Raw genomic sequence first — 22,812 nt, 5'->3', positions numbered from 1 at the left:
TTGCTGTGGGTGTTGCAGGGACTCTGGTTGAAAACAGGCTAAGTGATACATCAGCCTTAGTCAGTGACAGTGGTTGAGTCAAGGGACATCATTGCTCTGAGAAGACATTTTACGTATATGTCAGTGTGGCTGAGGATGCTTCAGCCTTTTCAGCTATAATCATTAACAAGGAAAATAATACTGTGAACGTTAGCATATTCAAACGTGAAGGGTGTGTGTGTGTGTGTGTGTGTGTGTGTGTGTGTGTGTGTGTGTACAAACACCAGTTAGGTCTGAGGCCTTGATTAGGAAACACTGTTTCTTCCAGGAACAGAAGTAATTCATTAAATTCAACTTCCAATTTTCCATAGAAGAAGGAATAAGAATAAGACAGAAAATTAAAATTATTACATAATCTCCCAATCTTACTTTCATTACTATTGTTATATTCTTCTCTCAGGGCACCTTAGAAGTGTAAGCAAGTCAGTTTATGAGTAACAAATTGCCTGATTTTAATCCCTTTCACTAATTCATATACCTTGGTAATTTACTTTCCCTTCTTAAGGCAACTGGCTAACCCACAAAGTTAAGGAGTAAGCACGGTTATTATGTCTCTTTCAGATTGAGAAGATCCAGTTTTATGAATTTCACTTTTCAAAGCCAGACTCTTATTGGAGATGCTAATGGATGTAGGAAATGTGAGATATGAAAAAAGATATAGTAATTCACAAGCCATATAATCAATCTCTGAATAATTTAAAATTTCATGTACACTAGACCCTATGTTTTACTTGCAGTTGACACAATTCAGATAACAAAGAGAAGAGTCATCAAAAAACTCAATGAAGAGGAAGTCCATACTGCTGATTCCTGGTCTAAGTTATTCCAGAAGTATCCTAACTAGTACAACTCTTAGGAAAAGATAATACTCATTTAAAGATTATACACATTCACTATCCATTAAAAAAAAATATAGACAATCTTTTTTTTTTTTTTTTAGATTACCTTGTGGCCTTGCACCTCCTTATTGAGTGCACCCTTCCCAAGATATGTTTTAGTTCCTTACACATTTTTTCAGTGCTTCGTTACTGACTTGCACTGCTAATGATCTACAGAGGCCCAAGGACTAAGAAAGTTACAGGAAACCCAAGCTAATGGGCAAAATTCCCAAACAAGAAAGACACAGTGCAGTTCACAAAGTTCTGATGGATTACTGAATTACGTAAAAGTTCTCTTCCTCAATCAAAGCTCTTTGAGTTGATCGTGGACCCAATCTCAACCGGTCACTTAGTTTGTTAGCAAGCATGATAGTTAATTTTATGTGTCAATGTGATTGGACCATGGGCTACCCAGATATTTGGTCAAACAGTTATTCTGGGTATTTCTATGAGGATGTTTTTGTATGAAATTAACATTTTAATTGGTAAGCTAAGTAAAGCTGACTAGAACAAAAAGGCTCACTCATCCCCCAGTAAGAGAGAATTCATTTTACCTGTAGGCAGAAATGGCTGCCTAGGTATAATTTATGCTTATTATAATTATATGGGGTAAGGGTGGGGCAGGAAAAACTTTTTTCTACCCCCAAAGTCTTATCTATCTATTGAAAGTTACCTAAAATTTTCCTTCATTCTTTTTTTTTTTTCTTGATATAGTTCTGAAAGTTCCAAGAATATAACATTCAAACAGTTATTTATACACTTTCGGATCATTTAGGGTCCAGACAGAAAATTGGAACATTATATATTTCAGTAGAGGGAATTTAAAATAAAGAATTGCTTAAACAAATGTTGCAAGAATGACAAAGCAAAAGAATGAACATTGAAGTAACACAGAGATGGTAATTATAGGACGTAGCCACCACTCAGGGCCCCAGGAACAAAGGGAAAAGGTTGGAGTTATCTAAACCTAGAAGCTTAGGTGAAAGGCCCTGCAGAGTTGGAATTCAGCCTTCTCAGTAGGCAAAACTTTCTAGCAGCTTCTGGTACCTCGAGAAGGCAGAAGAGTGGCCCTGTAAATTTAGGACTCAGATCTTTGAGGAGAGACACTTCCCAGCTGTTGCCTCTAAGGTATCTGGGAATAATGAAGCAAGCTGGAGACAGGGACTACTGCTACCCTAGGCTATTGCTAGCAACACACAATCAACATATAAAAATCTAGCCCTATCTCTCTTTCTCTACTGCCCTCTATTGGTCATGCCTAACAGACAAAGGAGAAAGTTTTTGCCAGGTCCTACCCCTACCATCATAAAGTACAGAGAGAAGGATTTCAGTTTGAAAGATAGTAGCTTCATAACCAGCATGCTTATTTTAAATGGAAAGATTTGAAAACTGGTTTTGATATAGAGGAAAACCCGCAGAGATAGATTCTAATGGAAATGGAGGGGAAGATAAATGAAATTACTAGGAGGGTGGACAGCAGAACAGCAAGGTATGCTGGTGACAGTTTTGCATAGTGTCAGCTTTGGCTGAGATATTTGATGTCTCAAAGTAATTATGTGAACAAAGAAAAGTTTAAACTAGTTGTAAATCTTAGTAAGTATATAAATCCCAAAATAATAATATACATTTTTGTTTAAAATTTTATTGTCTATCTAACTCTACTAAGCACAATATAGAAATACTTACCCACCCTAATATTTTGTAAACTTCAATGACTCTGATAAAGGTAAACTTACTGCAGATATAGGAAATAACTATATTAATATAATTGAAACATTAGAACTTAACCACTGTGGGAAATTTACAATATTCCAAATATTTAAAAAGTTAACATTGGATAATTACCATTTGCCTGACAATGTTTTAAGTGCTTTACTTGTATTAACTCTTAGTTCTCACTGTAATCCTATTTCTCTTTTTTTCCCCCATTTTACTGATAAAATGACTGTGACAGAGAGGGTTAAGTAACTTACCAATAATCACACAGCCCTAAGTAGAAGAGTTAATTTTTTTTTATCCAGTTTTCTGACTCTTGAACATTCATTCTACCTCCTTAGAAAAAACATTTTTGGATTAAAAAAAAATATCCCTTCGAGCGCTATTGTCAGCCTCAGTTGCCTTACTATAAATAGGGATAATAATTCTTTTGTGATAAAATTATCATAATGTTTAGATAGTAGAATATTTTTTAAATATTCTATAATATGCCAAGATTTGGCATATATGAAGTTCTTAATAAATGATAGCTATCATTTATACTTCTGAATATCTTCATTGAGGTAGTTGAAATATAAGTCATCTGGGTATACATATGATATTTTGGAAATAAACAAAACGATCTCCTGTAACCAAGATGAATGAGTGAAAGGAGCAATCATTCTGACCACTAACACAGACTGATTAACAACAGGATGTTCCGTGAAAGATAGTGTGGATTTTCCTATGCTTTCTAAACGGCTAGTTATATTAATAGATCGTTATCTGAATAATCATCTTAACTTTTAAAATCTAATTTCCCAAGTAAATGGGAAGCAACAAAACAAAAAAATTACTAGCAGAGCCCTGATAGAGGTCTACCTTTTGACCGTTCCACTGGCCCTACTCAATCCACACTCAAAAGGGAAAATGCCATTTTGAAACTGAGATAGTGATGGGCTACAAGGTGATTTATTTTTGTTTGCTTTTTAAAAAAAATTGATGAGTGTATAATGTAGAGTAATGACTGCATTGTGTGATTGTGGATAGAGCAAGTATAATAATATGCTTCTCTAGCACGAAACAATAACTCTGATTCCTTTTCATTATTCTGAAAGTGCATGAACATGTATATAGAAATGCTGTGAACGAAAGCCTTGTTTTGTAGGGTTTTTGTTTAAGAGACCTCATATAAATATCTGTATGTGCCTAGGCTATCATATTGGTTAAAAGTAACTTGGGTGGACCACAAAGAAAAGAATGCAACACTTTGTTCTTGGGGTGTTTTAGGAAATTTTGAAACATAGCTAGAACTATAATACCAAAAGCATTTCAGGTTTGTAACCAAGGCAACTCCTAGCTCGCCGTTTAGGCTTTTCTGTTGATTATCTATTGTAATGCCAATAATTGCATCTGAGAGAATTCTCTGTTTGTTGTGAGAGAGAATTAGCACTTGAAATAAAATAACAGATTTAAATAAATTGGGGGACTCAACAGTGTGACCTGATCTCTTAGGAACAAGCAACAGCTTTGGAATATGACTGACTCTTGTGTATTTGCAGCAGCCTCCAGAGTGAGAGAGTTGTCATCCAGAGTTACTTGAGGTCTTATTGCTGATTACACCAGTTGTTTCTTTTTAGAAACCATTTGTTTCTTTTTAGATTATATTGGAAAATAGTTTAATAAATCCAAACCTGCAAGAAGGCGATACTGAATTTGCAGTGATACGCTTAGTCAAACAACTTGTCTTTACGTGTAATGCTTTGTTAAAAATATTTCCTCCAATTACTGTCATAATTACTCTTTATTGTTATATAAGACTGTATTTTAAATTGCTGTTTATTTTAATTCAGTTGTGAATGGAAAGCTGACAACCTCTGATATTCATCTTCACTTCACCTGCAATTTTTGCTTTCAAAATGAAAGTCGCCATTAGTATTATGACCATTTACTGAAACCATTATATGGCACAAATTCTCAAAATCATTATGAGTTAACCTGTCAAGCCACCACTCTTAGGGAATTTTTAGTAAATTTTAATAAATCTTAAGTCTTCCAGGGGCAAATGAGTTTTCCCTAACTCACCTATAGTTGTTTTCAGAGTCTTATTTACTATTTTTATAAACAATCACTCTGGTTACATGTTTTCATGTTATGGGATTTCTGCTAGGACAATACTCCTAGCCTCTCCCTTCAGCTACTCTGATTTGTTAGTTCAGGAGAAGAAACCAAACATGCTGAACTCAGCCTCTTCTGGACTTTTCTTTTTCAGAGTGAACACGTCCACGGGATGCATGCATTCTCTCAGCCCTCTGCCCTATAGTAAGGGCTCTGCTTCTAGGGGAAAATGGCCCACAGCTGTCAAACTATACCAATAAATAAGGAAATGAGTCTTTTAAATTCAGCTACAAAGGCAAATCTAAAGCCCTAGTCTCCAGTCAGCTTTAGCAATAATAAAGCCGTTGGTTTGATCTCCATGTGCCTATCTCTTCTATCTCTAAATCAGTTCCGAATTCAATTGGGAAAGAGATGTTACTTATTGGCCACTCCAAACAACTAACATATGTTTTCCATATAAAATGTAGTTGATAGATACTAACTAATGACAAAGTCATAGAATGTAAATTCTAGGAGAGCAGAGCTCTTGCTTGTCTGGTTCACGGCCATTTCTCTAATACATTGAAGCTGTTAAAATTTTTGTTGAATGTCTGAAGCTTCTCTAGTTTAGATCACAAATATTCTCACTCACGTTTCAGAATAAAGCATTTGGGGTAAATAAAGCATTCATATTTTTGTAATACCCAAAAGATTAATGAAAGATGATCTCAGTGTAAACGAAGGGACCAGAACCACTGCAGAATCGTTGAAATATTCACAGAAGAGATGGACAGTGTTATGTCCATGAATTGGAATTTAGGCTTATCCAGGGCTTGTTCTCTTCTGGGCTGGGAATTCTCAAGGGATGGACAAAGGACAGGAATATTGACATAAGCCAGTGGTAAAGGCTAGTCCTAAGGAACACAAGAAAAGGATCTGAGGACATGAAAGCTGGATCACAAAGTAGATATAGAGCTCACATGATACTGGGTATGAAATGATTGAAGAGTAATGTCTGAGCCACTGCTTCCAACAGGATGCGTAGACTGACAGAATATCATGGCATGGGACACTGGGAACTATGTTTTCAAAACAGGAAGCTGTTCTTGTTGCCAACTAGGATAGACTTTAAAATCTACATTTTGATTCTATCTGCCTAAGACACAGTAATTGGCAGAGAGAGCTCTAGCAGGACAGACTAGTCTAAACTAAAAACAAGAAAATGAGGAGTGTAAGCACCTAGAACTCTATCTCTTAGATGGAAGGAAACCCCCAGGAAACTTAAAGAGAACTGCAGGCATTTGCAAATGAAAAGACCAAGAATTCATTCCAGAAACCTCAAAACCCAGAAATAGAATCCTAGAGCAGAAGAGTGTAGAACTAGTATGAGGACACCTTGCAGAGAGTAATTGAAACTAGAACAAAAAGAACAAAGAACTAGAACTAGAACAAAGAGGAACTGGTAGGTCATCTTCAGTTACAGTGTTTATAATTCGTTGTCTATAATTAGGCCTAAGAATAGCAAAATGTATATAGCTCTCATTCTTGTGTATGGATTTAGGCATTCCCTAGAAAACTCTTAATGAATTCCCAAGGCTATATCATTCTTTTGGATATCGTTATATACAGGACTCAAGTATTAAGAGTTAACATTATAGTGCCTACCATGAGTAAGAACGAGCCAACAGAATTGCATAATTCTGTCTTAATTAGGCATATTACTTAGGTAACCAAGTCCCTGGAGTTCTGGAGTAGTGCCTAAGTGCAGGCTCTAGAGTTAGAGCACCTGGGTTTGAACTCTGCACAGCCACCTACCATCCAGTTGTAAAAGCCTGGGTCAGTTACTCATCGCTTTTACCTTCAGTTTCCTCATCTGTATAAATGTACAAATAGAGATTATAATAGTACTCAGATCATAGTTATAGCAATAAGGTAAACCATATACATTAAGTATTTGTATATTAATGATTGTTTACTTGTTCATATCAATTTAATGAGTTTTTCAAAATAGATAATTCACATAAAGCCCTTTGCACAGTGACTGGCATATGATTGAGTTAATACAAATGGTGAGGTATTACTATTAATGGATCCTGCAAACATGTTCTGAGTCCTTGCTGTGTACTGAGTGACTATTGAAAATCTGCTTAATATCTAGCTACAACTATCTAACCATACTTTATATATATTATTTATTTCATGAAATAAAATTATCAGCCTCTTTAAAGCTGATGATTTTCCTTTTCTCTATAATAGCACTAAGTTTTTTCCTTCCAAAAGGCACAAACACTATATGATTGGACTGCCTCTCCCAATCTACTTCTCTCCTTGCCTGTAGACACTTTACTGACCAGTGGTGGGCAGGGTGATCAGTAAGCCATGGATCCTCTGATTTTCCCATCCTGGTGTTATTCAAGGGAGTTTATTCCCATTGCCTATTTCCTCCTCTTTTCCTCTCTTCCCTCCTTCTTCACATGTTTCTAAGCCTCTATCATGTACACCATATAGAGCTAAAAGCTGTAGAAATCTCAAGAAGCGCATGCACATGCACACACTAGTATTTCACGTTCTCAAACATTTAGTATCCATTGCGGAGACAAGACATAAAAAGTTAAACATATGAGTTGAATGGCAATACAAGGCACAATTGTAAGACATGTACTAAGGCTATTTATGATACGTGATCGATGATGTTCCTTACAAATTTAACATGTCACACTGTCTATCTCTGCTGTGAATAATTTAGAGTTTTTGATTTCTTTCACATAGAGACAGCTTTACTCTATAGGTCACAATGATGTAGAAATTACCTAATTCCAGTGATCCTGGATGAACTTAACACCTTAAGCAGTAATTAGTTGAGATCCAAATGACTACATAAAGGAAATTCAACACTAGTAACATTTCTGGAATTTAATGCAATTATTTGTTAGGCTCTCAAAATTGTCACCAGATTCCTACCAGAGTATATATGAGCACAAAATGTGAAAAGAAAATTGCTGACTAATGATACACAGAATTATTTTAAATAATGATGTTTCAATTAGTGGGATTAATGTTTTTGAAAAATGTGATGTGAAACACAGACACTCATATAGAAGGAACAACTTAGAAAATAGTAATGCTTAATGGACTGGGGTGATAACTCCTAGCAAATTCATATGAACATGTAATACAAGGGGGTATAGAAAAAGAAAGTACTATGACTTCAAGTAGACTAAGCAAAGAAATCACATTGTAGATCAAGGAAAATATAGGCAGGTCTGTTTATATCTCCTTGATGAAACACTTTTGGAATAATACACATGATCTCACGATTTCAGCACAAGGAGACGTTGAAAAACAAAGGAGATTCGGATGTGAAAAGCACAAGCGATTATAAGGACCTGCCAGATTGATTTATGAGGCATGAATGGCACAAAAACCATATATGTGTGCATATATGTGAGCATCTCCTGCAGAAACCCAATGATTATCAAAATAATTATAGTCTTCTTTTGCAGTTCTATTGTCAAGGATAAGCATTTGTTGGCTCAAGTAAGATCCCTTGCCTTTGAAGAGGAGATTATTTTTAAATTTGTCATCAGGCAGACCTTATCCAGGAAAAAAAGTATGTGCAATTCATATATAGTTGTAAAATTCAAGCTCATTTGTAACAAACTAAAGAGACTGTAGTTCTAAGGACAAATGGTTTCAGTGGCAATAGAAATAAAAAATAACCTTAGCTGATAGATAACTAGTAGTTACTGCTGGACTTATTCTTGGCCAATAGCCCAAGTGCAGTGTTTAAAATTTTATAAATATAATATCTTAAAGAGAGAGATGACTAATAACCTTAGGAGAGGAGAGGTAATAGGATGGGGAACAATGAAAAAAAAAATAAAAGGCTAAAGAATGAAATGTGCTCATTCAGTGCCACAGTGTCTTAGAAATTGTAAAAAAGCTAGAACTAATCTAATTATCATCAGGAAGGTGCTTAAAATTACCTTTGTTCATTTAATAAAATATAACTATATTTTGTCACAAATTACTGAATTTATTTTATGAATATGTAAAGAAAAAGAATGTTTTAAATGTAGGATAAAAAATAAACCTTGTAACAGATACTATTTACTCAAAAGGCTGACTATGCATATATAAATGTTATGAAAGAAATAACTTCAAATTCCTTTTGTAATCAACTGACATTTTGGCATTTTATAGTGAACTGCAAAAAAAGGCAACAGTAAATGTGAAGAATTTTATAATACATATCTCAGAAATGATTGCCTTTCATTTAGAATATATTCAGCATGATTTATTTTTTATTTGGAAATAATTGCCTGTAAGTGGTATAAAGAAAAGGAAAGTTGTAAGCAAGCACACAACTTGTAAAACAAAAGTATTTTAATCATTTGGTTCCACATATATTTATACTTGAGTTTATGGGAAGTGTTTTGAAATTCATACAGAGTATTGAAAAAGAGTTATAAGACAAGTGATTCAAATTGTGGTCAACCAAGTTATAAATCAAAATATAAATGTACTTCACAGTATTTTATTTCCAACATAGTTCATAAAATAACCTGTTCACTTGCTGAAACAGTATACAAATTTTAAAATTTATTTTAGTCAGAATTAACATCTTTTGAAAAAGCCAAAATTAGCTATAAGCATATTACTCCTCTGAACAAAAACTTTCAGTTGTTCATCATTGTTTATTGAATCAAATGAACAATATTCAGCTTATAGGCAACTCAAATATCTTTCCCAGTCTTCTACACAGTATAGATGACTCAATTTACTTTTCCTATTTCATTAATTCATGCCTTATAACTTAAGAGTCAGTTACTTCTTTTTGAAGTGAACAGAATAATTTTAAGAACCTTCCTAATCATAGCTGAATTGTTTCAAGTTCTTAGACGATATCTCATGTGTTTATTCTGGGCTAGTTGTCACAAAATCAAATGCCTATCTAGTGCATGTGGATAACCAGAATAGGATCTGGAGGGGGCCACACAAATGGGAAAGGATGCATCCTGTCTAAGGGTCAGCTTTCACACAGCTCTGACTGTTGAATTGCAGTATTGGTATGGTGCCTCTGGTTGCTAGTTCTTACAATTTCTTAAGAGAGGCTAGAAATCTAAATTTTATGTGAAGCTTCCAACTTTTGAATGTGGGGATTAATTCAAAAAAAAAAAAAGAAAGAAAGAAAGAAAAAAAGAAAAGAAAAATATATATCATGTAAATCCAAAAAGAAAATGAAGTTTCCAGTCTGAATCTGGTCCACGAACTTCATTTTAACTTCTGTGGCAAATTCTAAACCAACTAAACCCTTAACCCCCCATTCAATTTTTGGCTCCAGTCTCCTTGTTCATGCCAATTTATGTGTCAGGCAGGACAGCCACTTGCCCTCTCTTCCTGCCATTTCACTTTGAAACATCCCCTGATCCACTTCTTTATGAAACCTCCCCTTTTTTTCTCCAGATCTTTTTTTTCTCTGAACCCACATACTAGTAAACCTTTTCCTACATCAAATTCTGCCATGTACCTAATTATGTATGTGTTTTATTCTTATTCCTAACAGTATAAACCCCCTGAAGACAGATATTATTTTACTGTGTTTGACATTTAGGAGACAATTCAGTAAATGCTTGTAGAATTGAACTGAATTGGATATGGAGGATATCATTTACAGGTGCTCTATCAGAAATATTTTTCATGGAGACTCTTATTTGAGCTGAATATTTACAAGGCTAAAGTCTAGTGAAAAAAATCAGTCGAATCATGTTTTCTAAACAGATGGTGCATCTGTGTTTCCTCATGTAATATCCTGATTTTGTATAGTTGTCATAATTAAGTCATAGTTGCCTGCACAATCTTTGGTAACTTAAGAATCCTTGCAATATATAGACTTTTAAGTATGTTCCAATCCTGATCAATAACTGCTCCTGCATTTGATTTAGTACAGATTGTTTTGGAGTGGATTTCCCTCTCTGACCTCCAACAATTGGTGAAGTCCTTCTTGATTTCAGTTTGGGAAGGCAGGCAGTTTACACTGAACTAGCCTATATGGTTAATTCCGTAAATGACCCTTGGGCCTGGATGCAGTATTTTCTGGCTTTCTGGTTGTTAAAAGCTTGGTCTAATGCTTGAGTTAGTATCATGGGGCACCCAATGGAGCTTGAGGTGTGTTGATAGATTTTTTTTTCACTCTCTTGAGCACTAACTACATTTATTCATAGAGCATTATTTAGAAATTATTATTCATACTTTTTTTGTTTGTTCTGTATAAAGTGCATTGTTTACAAGACAATTAGATGTGTGGTGGAAAGGTGAAATTAAAATCTAGAGATCAGCTGTTCGATCTTGAAAAACAAGGAAGTTACTTGAGCACCCAAATCTAGTTTTCTCATGTGTAGGATTTAAAAAAAATGATATGCTGCCTCTTAGAGTAATCCTTATTTTAGGATTAAATGAAATAAAATATGCAAAAAACCTTTGGGAATATGCTTTTCAAGGGTTCACTATTGTTTATTTAAAGAATTTATGTACTTGTTCTTTGGTGGTAGATATCTAGTTTCTTGGGAACTCTTTTGAGTCAGCTAGAACAAATTAGATCAAATCCATGAGATTATGTATTTTCTATGGCTGCATCACTCAGCAGTGGCAACACCGAGTAGTCATGACAGAAATCTCAGATTCCACAAAGTCAAAAATAGTTAATATCTGGGAAGCGGGGAGGGGGGAAGTAGAAGAGGGGAAAATTTAAATCATTTTTTCAATTAAAAAACTAAATTAAAAAAAGTAAAAAGTTTGCTGATTCCTGAATAGCTTTTCACTTGCAGGAGATATTCAAACATTTGGTTTCAAGTCTGAAGTTGAAGAGCACCCCAACTAGACCTTTTTAGATTTACTGTTTATTTTTCCTGTGGTCACAGGGTAGGAATGAAAACACCTGTGGGACTTGGGACCAGAACAATAATTACTTCTCAGTCTTATCTCCTGCAGCCAGGAGAAAACATCTGCTTTCTTAATTCTGTTGAGAAGGGCAGAATTAAAATTCTCTAGGGACTTTTGCTGTATCTCTGGCACAGAGAGGGAAAGGTGGAAGGCAGGCAAGCACATTTCTGGTTTAACCAAAGTTGTGCAAATCAAATTAGCTGAGGTGAAGCCTTAGCTTTAATGTTTAAACCTAAATAGGTCTCATTGCTGTTCTTGTCCAATGGGTGGATATTGGCGAAAGTCCCACTAATGCTTTGATTTGTTTAATAAGTCGTTTTTAAAAATCAAATGGATCACTGGGCAGGAATTTGACCAGAAACACCTTCCAAGTGATAATTAGCTTGCCAATTTTTTTCTGAGTTTTATGTTACCATAAATATTCATGACACATTCCCTATCAAATTGTAAGTTCTTCAGGAAACACTGTTATCAGTTTAAGAAGAACATGAATCAGACTGATAAAGCTAATTGGTTAGGGTTCTTTTTTTCTCCTTCATTTTAAATAAAGCTGTCGAAAGTTCCCAGGGTAATGAAGAGCTTTGTTGTTATGACAACTGCTTATTCCTTTCCCTTTGAAGAAGCTTGCGATGTGATAGGCAACACATCAGGAGTAATTAAAACACATGATAAGGGAAACACATTTGCTTAGAGGAATAAACCAGCACAAACTTAAACCATTTTACTGGTTTTTAGTTATTATTTTCATGGCAGTAAATCCACATAATCTGAGCTGGTCATTTGTGCCAATTTCCACTATTTTTTAATCTAAGAATTAGATTAAGAATTAGAGAGGGTGTAGATACACACCAAAATCTTTTTTGCCCAGTGCTTCTCATTGTCTAACCTAACTCTTCTCTAGATGGTCTGAAACACCAGAAGTGATGGTTTATCAGCGAGATGGGGCACACTCTAAAATGATTCCAAAAACTCACTTGATTTACTTACTCTGATTTCTTCAAGCAAAAGGGAAGTTGTACTATGGCTTTCGAGCTCACTTCCTGCTACCACAACGCAGCATTCACTTGTTGCATTGTGCCAGGCCCTTTCATATTCCCTTTTTCCTTTAATCTCTCCAACAATGTAAGGAATTTGTTGGTATTATCTCTGTTTCACAGAGAAAGAATACAATCCTAGAGAAGTCTAAAGAACCATTCAAGGTAATCTGGCTGAAAATAGTTAATCAAGAATTCAAACTCAAGTCTTTTGACTCCAATTGAGCTTTACAAGATACTATAGCTTATAGATGCTATAGGAGAAAATCGATTTGAATTATTAAAATATAACAGATAATTCTCTGAGATATGCTACTACTGTTACTCTAATTCCTCCTCATTTGTTTGCTAAACACTTAGCCTAACTAGACTAATACATTTTCCACCTAGTTCTACGTTATGAACCAACCATTGGGGGTTATAAAAATTTAATGGATAAAACACAGATTCTTTTCTTCTTTAAAAAATAATGACAGGCTATAAAATACCAGAGTTTCCTCACATGTTTTAAGGATAAGTATGGTTTTATGAAATCTTTTTTATAACCTTATATTACTCATATATACTTAGTTATAAGTCATGGTCTAAAAAGTTTGAAAGCCGCCTCTCTGAGACTATTATTTTCCCCCCACTGATTCTCTAATTTTATTTTACTTCACTTCTCTTTTTCTGCCTTTTTTGATGCTGATAGACATGAAATGCACTGGCAAATATTTGTTTTTAATAAATAGTAACTGCAAAAACTGACTTGGCTACTTCTTCCAACAATTATAATTTTAAAAAGTATACTGTCCTTCTTACATGAAATTGAAGATTCTATTTTGCCATCATGAGAGTCAGGGAACTCAGACCTCAATGAAAATGATGCTGTGGCCATCTCAGTCAAACTGCCATGCATATATTTACAAGCTTTTCTTTCCTATTTTCTGTGAACCTCTTAAGCTTAACTGAAGGGTTCCTGGAGCTTAATTATTGCTATTCTTGGAAATAGCCACAGAAAATTGGGGAGGAAGTTATGTGAGAAGAATGAATATGAAAGTGTATTGGATAGATGTAAAGACAGAATAGACTTCTAAAAAATATTCTTGCCAAAAATATTTAACTCGAATTTATCAAGCCTCTAACCTAATCTGTAGTGTCGAGGAAATACAAGGGATAGAGGTACAAGTTAAATGACACCATAGAGAAATAGACAAATCCAGAGTGTGGGATACTCTAAAAGACAAATTGATCATGACTTTTCAAAAAGGAAATGTCATGAAGAAAAAAGGAGTAGGATTTAGGTCTTAGATTAAAAAAGTCTAAAGAAACAGTTAACAACTAAATGTAATGAGTGAGACCTGACTGAATACTAGTTAGAAAAAGAGTTTATAGAAGTCATTTTTTGGAATAATTGAGGAGAGTTAAATATGGACTGGATATCAGATATTCAATATGAAATTGTTAATTTCCTTAAGTGCAATAATATTATAATTATGTAGCAAAATGGCTTTATTTTAGGACTTGGTGAAGTATTTAAAAATGAGGTTTCGTGTTCACAATCTGTAATTTACTTCTTAATGATTCATCTATCTATCATCTATCTATCTATCATCTATCTATCTATCATCTATCTATCTATCTATCTATCTATCTATCTATCTATCTATCTATCTATCTATCATCTATCTCTCATCTATCTCTCATCTATCAATCATCTATCATCTATCTAAGAAGAGAAAGAGATAGACTGAGCAAGTGTGACCAAATATTTACAACTAGTAAATCTAGGTTAATGATATATGGGGTTTTTTTGGTATAATCTTACAATTTTTCTGTTTAAAAGTTTTTTAAAATAAAATTTGGGTGAACAAAGAATGCATATAGTAGGATTCTATTTAAGTAAGATTCAAAAATAGATAAGACTAATCTATGGCTTTAGATGTTGGGATATAGATTACCTCTGGAATGACTGAAGGTATTATGATTGGGAGGGAATACAAGAGAATTGAGATCTAAGATTTTTCTAAAACTTGAGAAGTGGTTACATGGCTATCTTCCCATTGAGATAGATCATCAAATTGCATGCTTATTATTTGTGCATTTTGTACTTGCAAAATTAGAAAGACAGAGTAGAACAGTAACATTCTAGCATAGCTTGTTTCTCCTGGGGCTGAAGTGATTGGTTTTCAATATGAGGAAAGGGAAGGTAAAACTCTGGGCTTATAAAAGGCTATGTCTGAGTTTTGGCAAGACCTTCAGAAATCTCTTGAGTTTGAGGAAATTGAGACTTAAGCTATTTGGTATAGTTTATGCATGTAGCTAAGTAAAAAATTTGCCATTAGAATTGCTTACTTAAATATAAGGTAAATTACAGTAATTAAGTGATTTTCACTTTAGATGTTGAACTTGAAAGCGCTACTATAAAACATTTCGTTATCTACTGCTTTAAGTTCATTAGTGTACAGTAGTGTTATAGCTATTTCTGGAAGATTTTTACAATAAGATCCAAATTACTTTTTTTATGATAAGAGAGCTGGTACTCTATCTTCTAAGGGTAATGGTACTTCTAGGTGGAATGGAATCTAGTTTGTGGGCAAAAATAGATTTCTCTGAATCGATATCTTTCTCAGTCTTTGATCTTGGGTTAAGAAGAGAATAAGTAGTTCTCCTCACTCTCTACTACTCACCCCCCCTCCCAACACCATGGATGGTTGCAGATCTACTGGATGATGGTTTAGAACCTATTCATTTACTATGGCATTTGCTGCTCAAAGGTGGTTAAGTCCTATAGTGGTATAAGATGGTCTTAAAGGATAGTATGGTGATTCTGTATGTATCATGACAGTTTCTGGGAAATAAAACCATTCACCATGACCTGAGTATTATTTATCTTTCTCCTAACATAGTCATCCCTTCTTTCATTCATTTGTTCAACAGAGTCCTTCACCCAAATGTAAGTTTCATGTGGGCAGGGACTTCGACTGTCTTGTGCACCGTTGAATCCCTAGTACCTGTACCTGGCACATGGGAGGTGCTCAGAAACTATCTGTTGAAATAATGAATGAATAAATGTGCTTTGAAGACTTACTATGTGTCCAGAGTTATTCTAAGCATATGAGAATTGGAAATTGAAGCTTACAGAGCACAACAGTGGACTCCTCTGCCTCCCTTGAATTTAAGGGATTTTAGCTCAGAGTTTATATCCTCAACTAATATGTTAGTTAAGGTAATGCTAACTGCTATAACAGGAAACCCCCCAAATCTTAGGGGTTTTTCACATCAGACATTTATTTTTTACTTAGGTAACTTTCAAAGTTTTTGATTGGTACTAGTTAAAGTGAGGGAGGCTCTGATACACTCGACACAGACATCTGAGCTCACTCTGACCATTGATATCCAGCTGGCAGAAGAGAAGGGATAAAGGAGGCACACTTTTTTTTTAACCATCTTGGCTTGAAATTATTCCTACCACTTTTGCTCACATTGCATTGGCAAGAACTAACCATACCCTTCCTTAACCCCTACTCTATGTGCAGTGGAGACTGAGCAAGTATGGCTACATGGGTGTGTGCAGCCCAAGACCCTAAGCTCAGAAGAACTCCATGTTGGGTTTAATGCTCTGCTATCCTATTTTGAAATTCTTAATAATTAAAATTAAAAAAGGGTTCTGCGTTTTTATTTTGTACTAGACCATACATATCATTTTGCAGGGCCCGAGGCTGAGAAATATAATCCGTGACAGGGCAACCTATTTCCAAAGACAATTCTACATTATGGAAGTGGATTATGAGTATTTGGTAAACAGTGAGCAATTTTTACTGTACTTGAGTATTGTTTCCATGTTGGAAGCAAATACGAGTCCACATGATATTTAAAAATATCTGATATTTAAGAACCCCCAGTAGCCAGGTGAAAAGAGTCAGAAAACTGATGCCGAACTAATGCTTTCTTAGATGACAGAATTCCACTAACTTGGCTGGGAAAAATTTAGAGTAGGAGCATATCGTAATAGAATGGACATCTTCCACACAAGGTCCTATGGAAAGACAACATGGCCCAGATATATGTGATGACTGTAACTACAAGAGAGCTTTTCTAGTACTTTGAATTAAAGAAATATTTAATAAGTATATAGTATGTGTCAGTCATTCATTTATAGTTGTGATACTACAGTTAAAATAGAAAAGAAAATCCCTGCTTCAGAGCTTATATTTAATGCCATTCTTTTATATTTTAAAAACAAATTTATAGGACTATAACTGACATACAATAAACTGCGTATATTTAAACATATAATTTAATATTAATTTAAAGTAATATAATTTAGCATGTATATATTACTTGTTATAGCCCCTCTTCACCCCATTCAATACCCAACCATTGATCTGCTTTTTATCAATATGGATTAGTTTGTATTTTCTAGATGTTTATATATATGTTCTATTTTTTTTTGGTCTGACTGCTTTCTCTCAACATAATTATTTTGATATTTATCCATGGAATTCCACTGTATAGATATATCATATTGTTTATCCATTTATTTGTTGATGGATATTTTAGTTGTTTTTCAGTTATTGACTATTACAAATAAAGCTGCTGTGAACATTTGTGTTCAAGTTGTTGTGTGGAGATAGGCTTTCATATCTCTTAAGTAAATACCTAGGAATGGAATAGTTGGTATAGGTATATTTTAACTTTTAAAGAAATTGTTTAACTGTTTTTCAAAGTGGTTTTACCATTTACATTTCCTCTAGCAGTGTATGAGAGTTCCAGTTGCTCCATTAGTAGTTTTAATTTTTGAGATTTTAATAGGCATATCATGGTATTTAATGGTGTGGTTTTAATTTCCATTTTCCTAACTACTAATGATGTCTTCTATTCAATACAGTTTTTGTTATTTCTGCTTTATAGGCTAATTATCTTTCAAGGAGAGTTAAATAATAAGAAAATAGTTTATATATTATCTATATAGTTTCTAATGTATTATTTTAGCTTGTGCATTTAAAAAATATTTTGCTTTCATTTTTGAAAGATAGTTTTACTGGATACAATATTCTAGGTTGACAGTTTTATTTTCCAAGTACTTTAAAAATGCTGTTCCACTGTCTTCTTGTTTGTCTTGTTTCCAGTGAGAAGTCTGTTATCCTCATTATCTTTGTTCTTCTGTATATAATGTGACTTTTTTTCCTCTGACTGCTTAAAAACTTTTTTTTTTAAATATGGGTTTTAAGCAGCTTGGTTTTGATGTTCTTTGTTGTAGTTTTCTTCACGTATATTGTACTTGGTATTTGTTGGCTTCTAGGATTTGTGGGTTTATAGTTTTCATCAAACTCAGAAAAATTTGATCATTATATCTTTAAATATTTTATCTATCTGCCCTCTCTCTTTTGTAGATACCAATTACATGTATATTTAGCCACTTGAAGATGTTCCACAACTCATGGAAAATCTGTTCATTATTTTTTAGTCTTTTTTCTTTCTGCGTTTCTTTTTGGATAGTTTCTTATTCTATGTCTAAAAATTCACTAATATTTTCATCTGCAGCATCTGATCTCTTGTCATTCCCATATGGTTCATTTTTCATTCTGGCATTGTAATTTTCATTTCCAGAAGTTTTATTTGTATCTTTTATATATTTTCATGTCTCTACTTAACATGTTCAGTCTTTCCTCTAACTTAGCGAATATACAAAATACAGTTATAGTAACTATATAAATATCCTTGTCTAGTACCAATCCCATCACCTGTGTTATTTTTAGGCAGAATTCTATTATGGGGCATAATTTTTATATACTCCAGGAAGACTCACTCTAGATCTCTAGAGCTCTGTCTGTAGTTCTCTCCTCTCTGGTTACCCTTCCTTATGAATTCTAGCTGCTGTGACCTACCTAGACTTGCTCTGTTACCTCAATTCAAGGACACCTCTGGGCTCTATCTGGATTCTCCTTTCCTGTATTATTATTATTTTTTTTTTTTAGTTTTTTTTTTTTTTTCTTCAGGCAGAGGGGTAATTCTGGTTGCTTATTCATCTTGGCTGGAAGTGAATGCTTGATCACCCCTTAGAATTTCACTACCACCAGCACCCCCCACCCCTGCTTAAAAAAAAAAAAAGACACTGGAAGAAAATTGAATATTGGTGAAGAATATAAATTCCTTGCCCACAATTGATAGTCGATAAATGAATGATGTAGTTTATTTGGAAGAGATACTTCTGGGAAGAAATGCAAAGGAGGAAGAGAAGCAGAATGTATTTGCATTCATCATACCACATCTTGTTGTTGGGGATAAAAGAAGCAGAGTCTTCAGTGATGTCATTCATCAGATATTACTGGTTTAGTAGCAAGTGTAGATATCAATGAAAGGAAGTATTACTGTACAGCAGAATGGGAACACTTCAATTTTTCATGCTAATGTCTTCATAGGAGTAAAAGAAAACACATTTTAGCAGATGCTAAAAAAAAGGTAAAATGTATAGTGTCTACACCATAAAATATTTTTGGATTGAGATGTGCAATTCGTGAAATAATGTCACAATACTTCAAAGACCAGTCTCCTACTGCTCTGATTGTACCCTGAACTTTCTTTTTTCCTCACCTATGAAACAAAATGTTGCATGAACCAGTGATGTTTGGGGAGAACCCAGTATGTCGATGAAGACATTATCTTAGCTCTGTGGAATGGGGAATCCTGCAGCCTGAAAAAAATGGGAGACTGTTGTGCCTACCAGCATTACTGTGAGCACATTATTCATCACATTAAATGGAGGACCACTTAAAGTTTGGAAAAAAATAAAACATAGACTAAGCCACTGAGTATTATATCATTCTTGAAATACAAACTGTCCTGTACTTTTCTTTTAATCCACTTAAGTACCTGAAAAGGTTGTTTTGTTTAAAATTTTTAGTTTAATTTTATTTATTTATATTTATAAATAACTTAGATTTTTTTCTGTTACAGTAGACATACAATATTATATTAGCTTCAGGTGTATAGCATAGTGATTAGACATCTGTATAACTTATGAAGTGATCACCCTGACAAGTCCAGCACCCATCTGACACCATACATATTTATTGCAATATTATTGACTGTATTCCCCATTCTATACTTCACATCCTTATGACTTTTATAATTTGATAATTTGTACATCCCAGTCCGCTCCTCTTTTTTGCCATCCTCCCCAACTCCCTTCCACCTGGCAACCATCAAAATGCTCTCTGTATCTTTGAGTTTGTTTTGTTTGTTCATTTATTTTGATTTTTGGATTCCACATATAAGTGAAATCATATGGTATTTGTCTTTCTCTGTCTGACTTATTTTACTTAGCATAATACCTTCTAGGTCCATTCATGTTGTTGTAAATGGAAAGATTTCATTCTTTTCTATGGCTGAGTAATATTCTATTGTATGTATGTACTACATCTTCTTTAACTATCCATCTATCAATGGACACTTAGGTTATTTTCATATCTTGGCTATTGTAAATAATACTACAATGAACATAGGGGTGCACATGTATTTTCAAATTAGTGTTTGGGGTTTCTTCAGATAAGTACCCAGAAATGCTGAGAAGGTTTAAGAAGGGATTTTAATGATTTAATACAAGAACTGTGCACAGAATTGGCAAATCTGAAAAAAATTTTGTTTCTCCTTTGAACTGTTGAATAAAGAATGGCAGAGTTTCTGAGATTGCAATATATGGCTTATTGGCATAAAAACCCTGTGTCACAAGGGCCATTTTAGACAATGGGAATGTAGCTTCATTTTTACCCACTGAGGTGGGATTCCATTCCACTGACTTTCACAACATAGCCCATGTCATTGAGTTGGGAACTAAGATGAGCTAACACCGTGGTTTCTATATGGTAGATGACAAACACTGCAATCTCCCTAATATATTTTTCAAATCGAAATAAGTATTTTTATAGTTACTTCTATATCATGAAAATTCAGTTTCTTCCATACACAGGCAGCATGAGATTGTTGCAAACATCCTCTGATGAATCCTAAATTATCTTGCACTTGTTATTCATTTGTTTTTGTTAACTGTGCAACTCCATTGACCTCTCAGCATGCAGATATTTCTGGGAAGGGTCTCACACATCTCATGGTGAAAGTTTTTAACAGATCATTTTTTCTCTTTCACAGAAGAGACTGGTCAACATGAAAGGCTGAATACCTTGAGAGAGGAAGGAATAATAGAAGGAATGTAGCAAAGGAGGACAAGAACCAAAGATATACCTCCTACTTCAGCATTTTGCTAAGGAGCAGTGATGCCATCATTTATTCATTCATTCATTCAATTCGACAAACATTTATTGAGTGTAAACAAATTATTTTTTATATCTTTCTTCTTTCCAAAAAGGATTTTTGTGTTGTGTACACACACACCCACCTATGTTCTCAATGTGAACATGAAGTAAACCCAAGGCCACAGAATAACATATTACAGAAAAATGTAAAAAGTGGCTGATCATAGCTCAAGGTTTATAGAAAGTGCTCTGTAAATGAATGTGTTATGGGTTATGACAGGCGCAATTCAGAGGAAAGGAGAACTCCCAGAAGAAAAGTGGTAGGATTGGTGAGTAACTAGAAGTGGAAGTCGCCCCAAGATTTCTGGCTTGGGCAACTAAGAGTCATTATAACAGATATAAAATACAGTCAAAGGAACAAATTTAGGGAGAAGATAATGAGTTCAGTTTTGGAAATATGGAGTTTGAAGGCAATATCCAGTTGGCATTTGGGTATACTGGCCTGGAGCTAAGGAAAGATGTTTCTAAACTGGAGGTAGAGCTTTTGGAGTTATCCGTTTTTAGGAGGTAGTTTACTATGTCAGTTGATGGGATTGCCCAGGAAGATTGAATACACTGAAAAGAAGGTCAAGAATAGTATAACAACTTTAATGGGCAGCACAAACAATGTGGAAAAGACAGAATTGGGAGTAGGGGCACAGAATTGCAAGAAAGAAACCAAAAGATGGTGATGTGACTGAAACTAAGAGAGGTGAAAATTTCAATGGGAATAAAAATAGATAGTGGTGGCAAATGCTTTAGAGGGGTTAGTGAGACCAATTTAGAAATTGGAAACTGGGGAACAACTCAGATATTTCCAGTAATGTAATGGAAGTGAAAGCCAGAATTCAGTAGGTTGAAGAGTGAATGTCAGGGAAAGATGCATAGATGTTAAGTGCATCTTTCAAGTTAGGTTAAGTCTATTAAATCCCCAAATTGTGGTCTCTGGCCAAGGAATTATATTTTGCTACTAGGAATTATCAGAGATGTGCACAAAAATGTACATACACAGATATTCATCAAAACATTATTCATAATGATAAAAAATTGGAAACAACCTTCATGCTCAATTATAACATTGGTTAAGTAATTTATGATTTTGTCATATGATAAAAAGTATTCTGCTGTTAAAATTTTGTTCAAGAAGTATACAGATATAAAAAATGCTTGTAAATATGTTCTCTAAGACATTTGTATTGAGACCATATTCATTTTGTAATTTTGGAGAAAGTTATTAAAAATGCTGTGTATACTCAAACTAAGCCTGGCTATAAATTTAGGACATAGATAAGGCAGTTAGTGGAGAAGTTAAGTCAAGGAATAATTTTTCTTTTCTTCATTTCCATTTTCCTCCTCTATTCTCCTTCTTACTCTTTAATTAATTAGAGATGCTGTGTCGTGCTTATTTGCTCAGAAGAAGGAGCCAGTAGAGAAAGGCTTAAAATACTGAGGACTGGTTGTGGGACAGGAGTGAATAAGTGAGAAAGCTATATTCATCTGAAGTTGGGAGAAAATCAGATCCAGAAAAGAGACAGAGTGTAATGATAAGCAAGAAGGAAGATGGAATGGGGGAGGATATAAGTAGATGGAGACAGGAGAGAAAATTTGAGAAATGTTCATCCAATGTACTTTACTTTTTTTGTGAAAGAGGAAACTAGATCATCCATCTGGAAAATATAAGTGGGGCATGGGTGGGGCTGAAGACTTAAGAAGGGGTGAAGTTTAGGAATAGGATCATTTGCAGGGAATGAGAAAGGACACATGAGTCTTACGAATAAATTTTATAATGCATGCCTTGTTTCCTTTGATATCAATTCTGTGATAAGACAAAAAATAAAGGAGAACAGAGTCCAA

The 22,812-nt window shown here is 34.3% G+C and overlaps 1 protein-coding gene across 1 annotated transcript in view; it reads left to right on the top strand.

Moving 5' to 3' along the window:
• The window catches only part of DERA (deoxyribose-phosphate aldolase), a 144,247-nt gene extending 122,034 nt beyond the window's left edge, over positions 1-22,213 (top strand). Inside the window, exon 9 of the mRNA XM_023538250.1 lies at positions 20,816-22,213. Coding sequence (XP_023394018.1) covers positions 20,816-20,842 — 27 coding nt within the window. The 3' untranslated portion in view covers positions 20,843-22,213. The remainder of the gene's footprint in view (positions 1-20,815) is intronic.
• The last annotated feature ends 599 nt before the right edge of the window (positions 22,214-22,812 follow it).

Source organism: Pteropus vampyrus, unplaced genomic scaffold (assembly GCF_000151845.1).
Source record: "Pteropus vampyrus isolate Shadow unplaced genomic scaffold, Pvam_2.0 Scaffold216, whole genome shotgun sequence".
Classification (NCBI taxonomy): Eukaryota; Metazoa; Chordata; class Mammalia; order Chiroptera; family Pteropodidae; genus Pteropus; species Pteropus vampyrus.
Note: the sequence above shows the minus strand (reverse complement) of the source record. Positions and strands in the feature narration are given on the sequence as shown.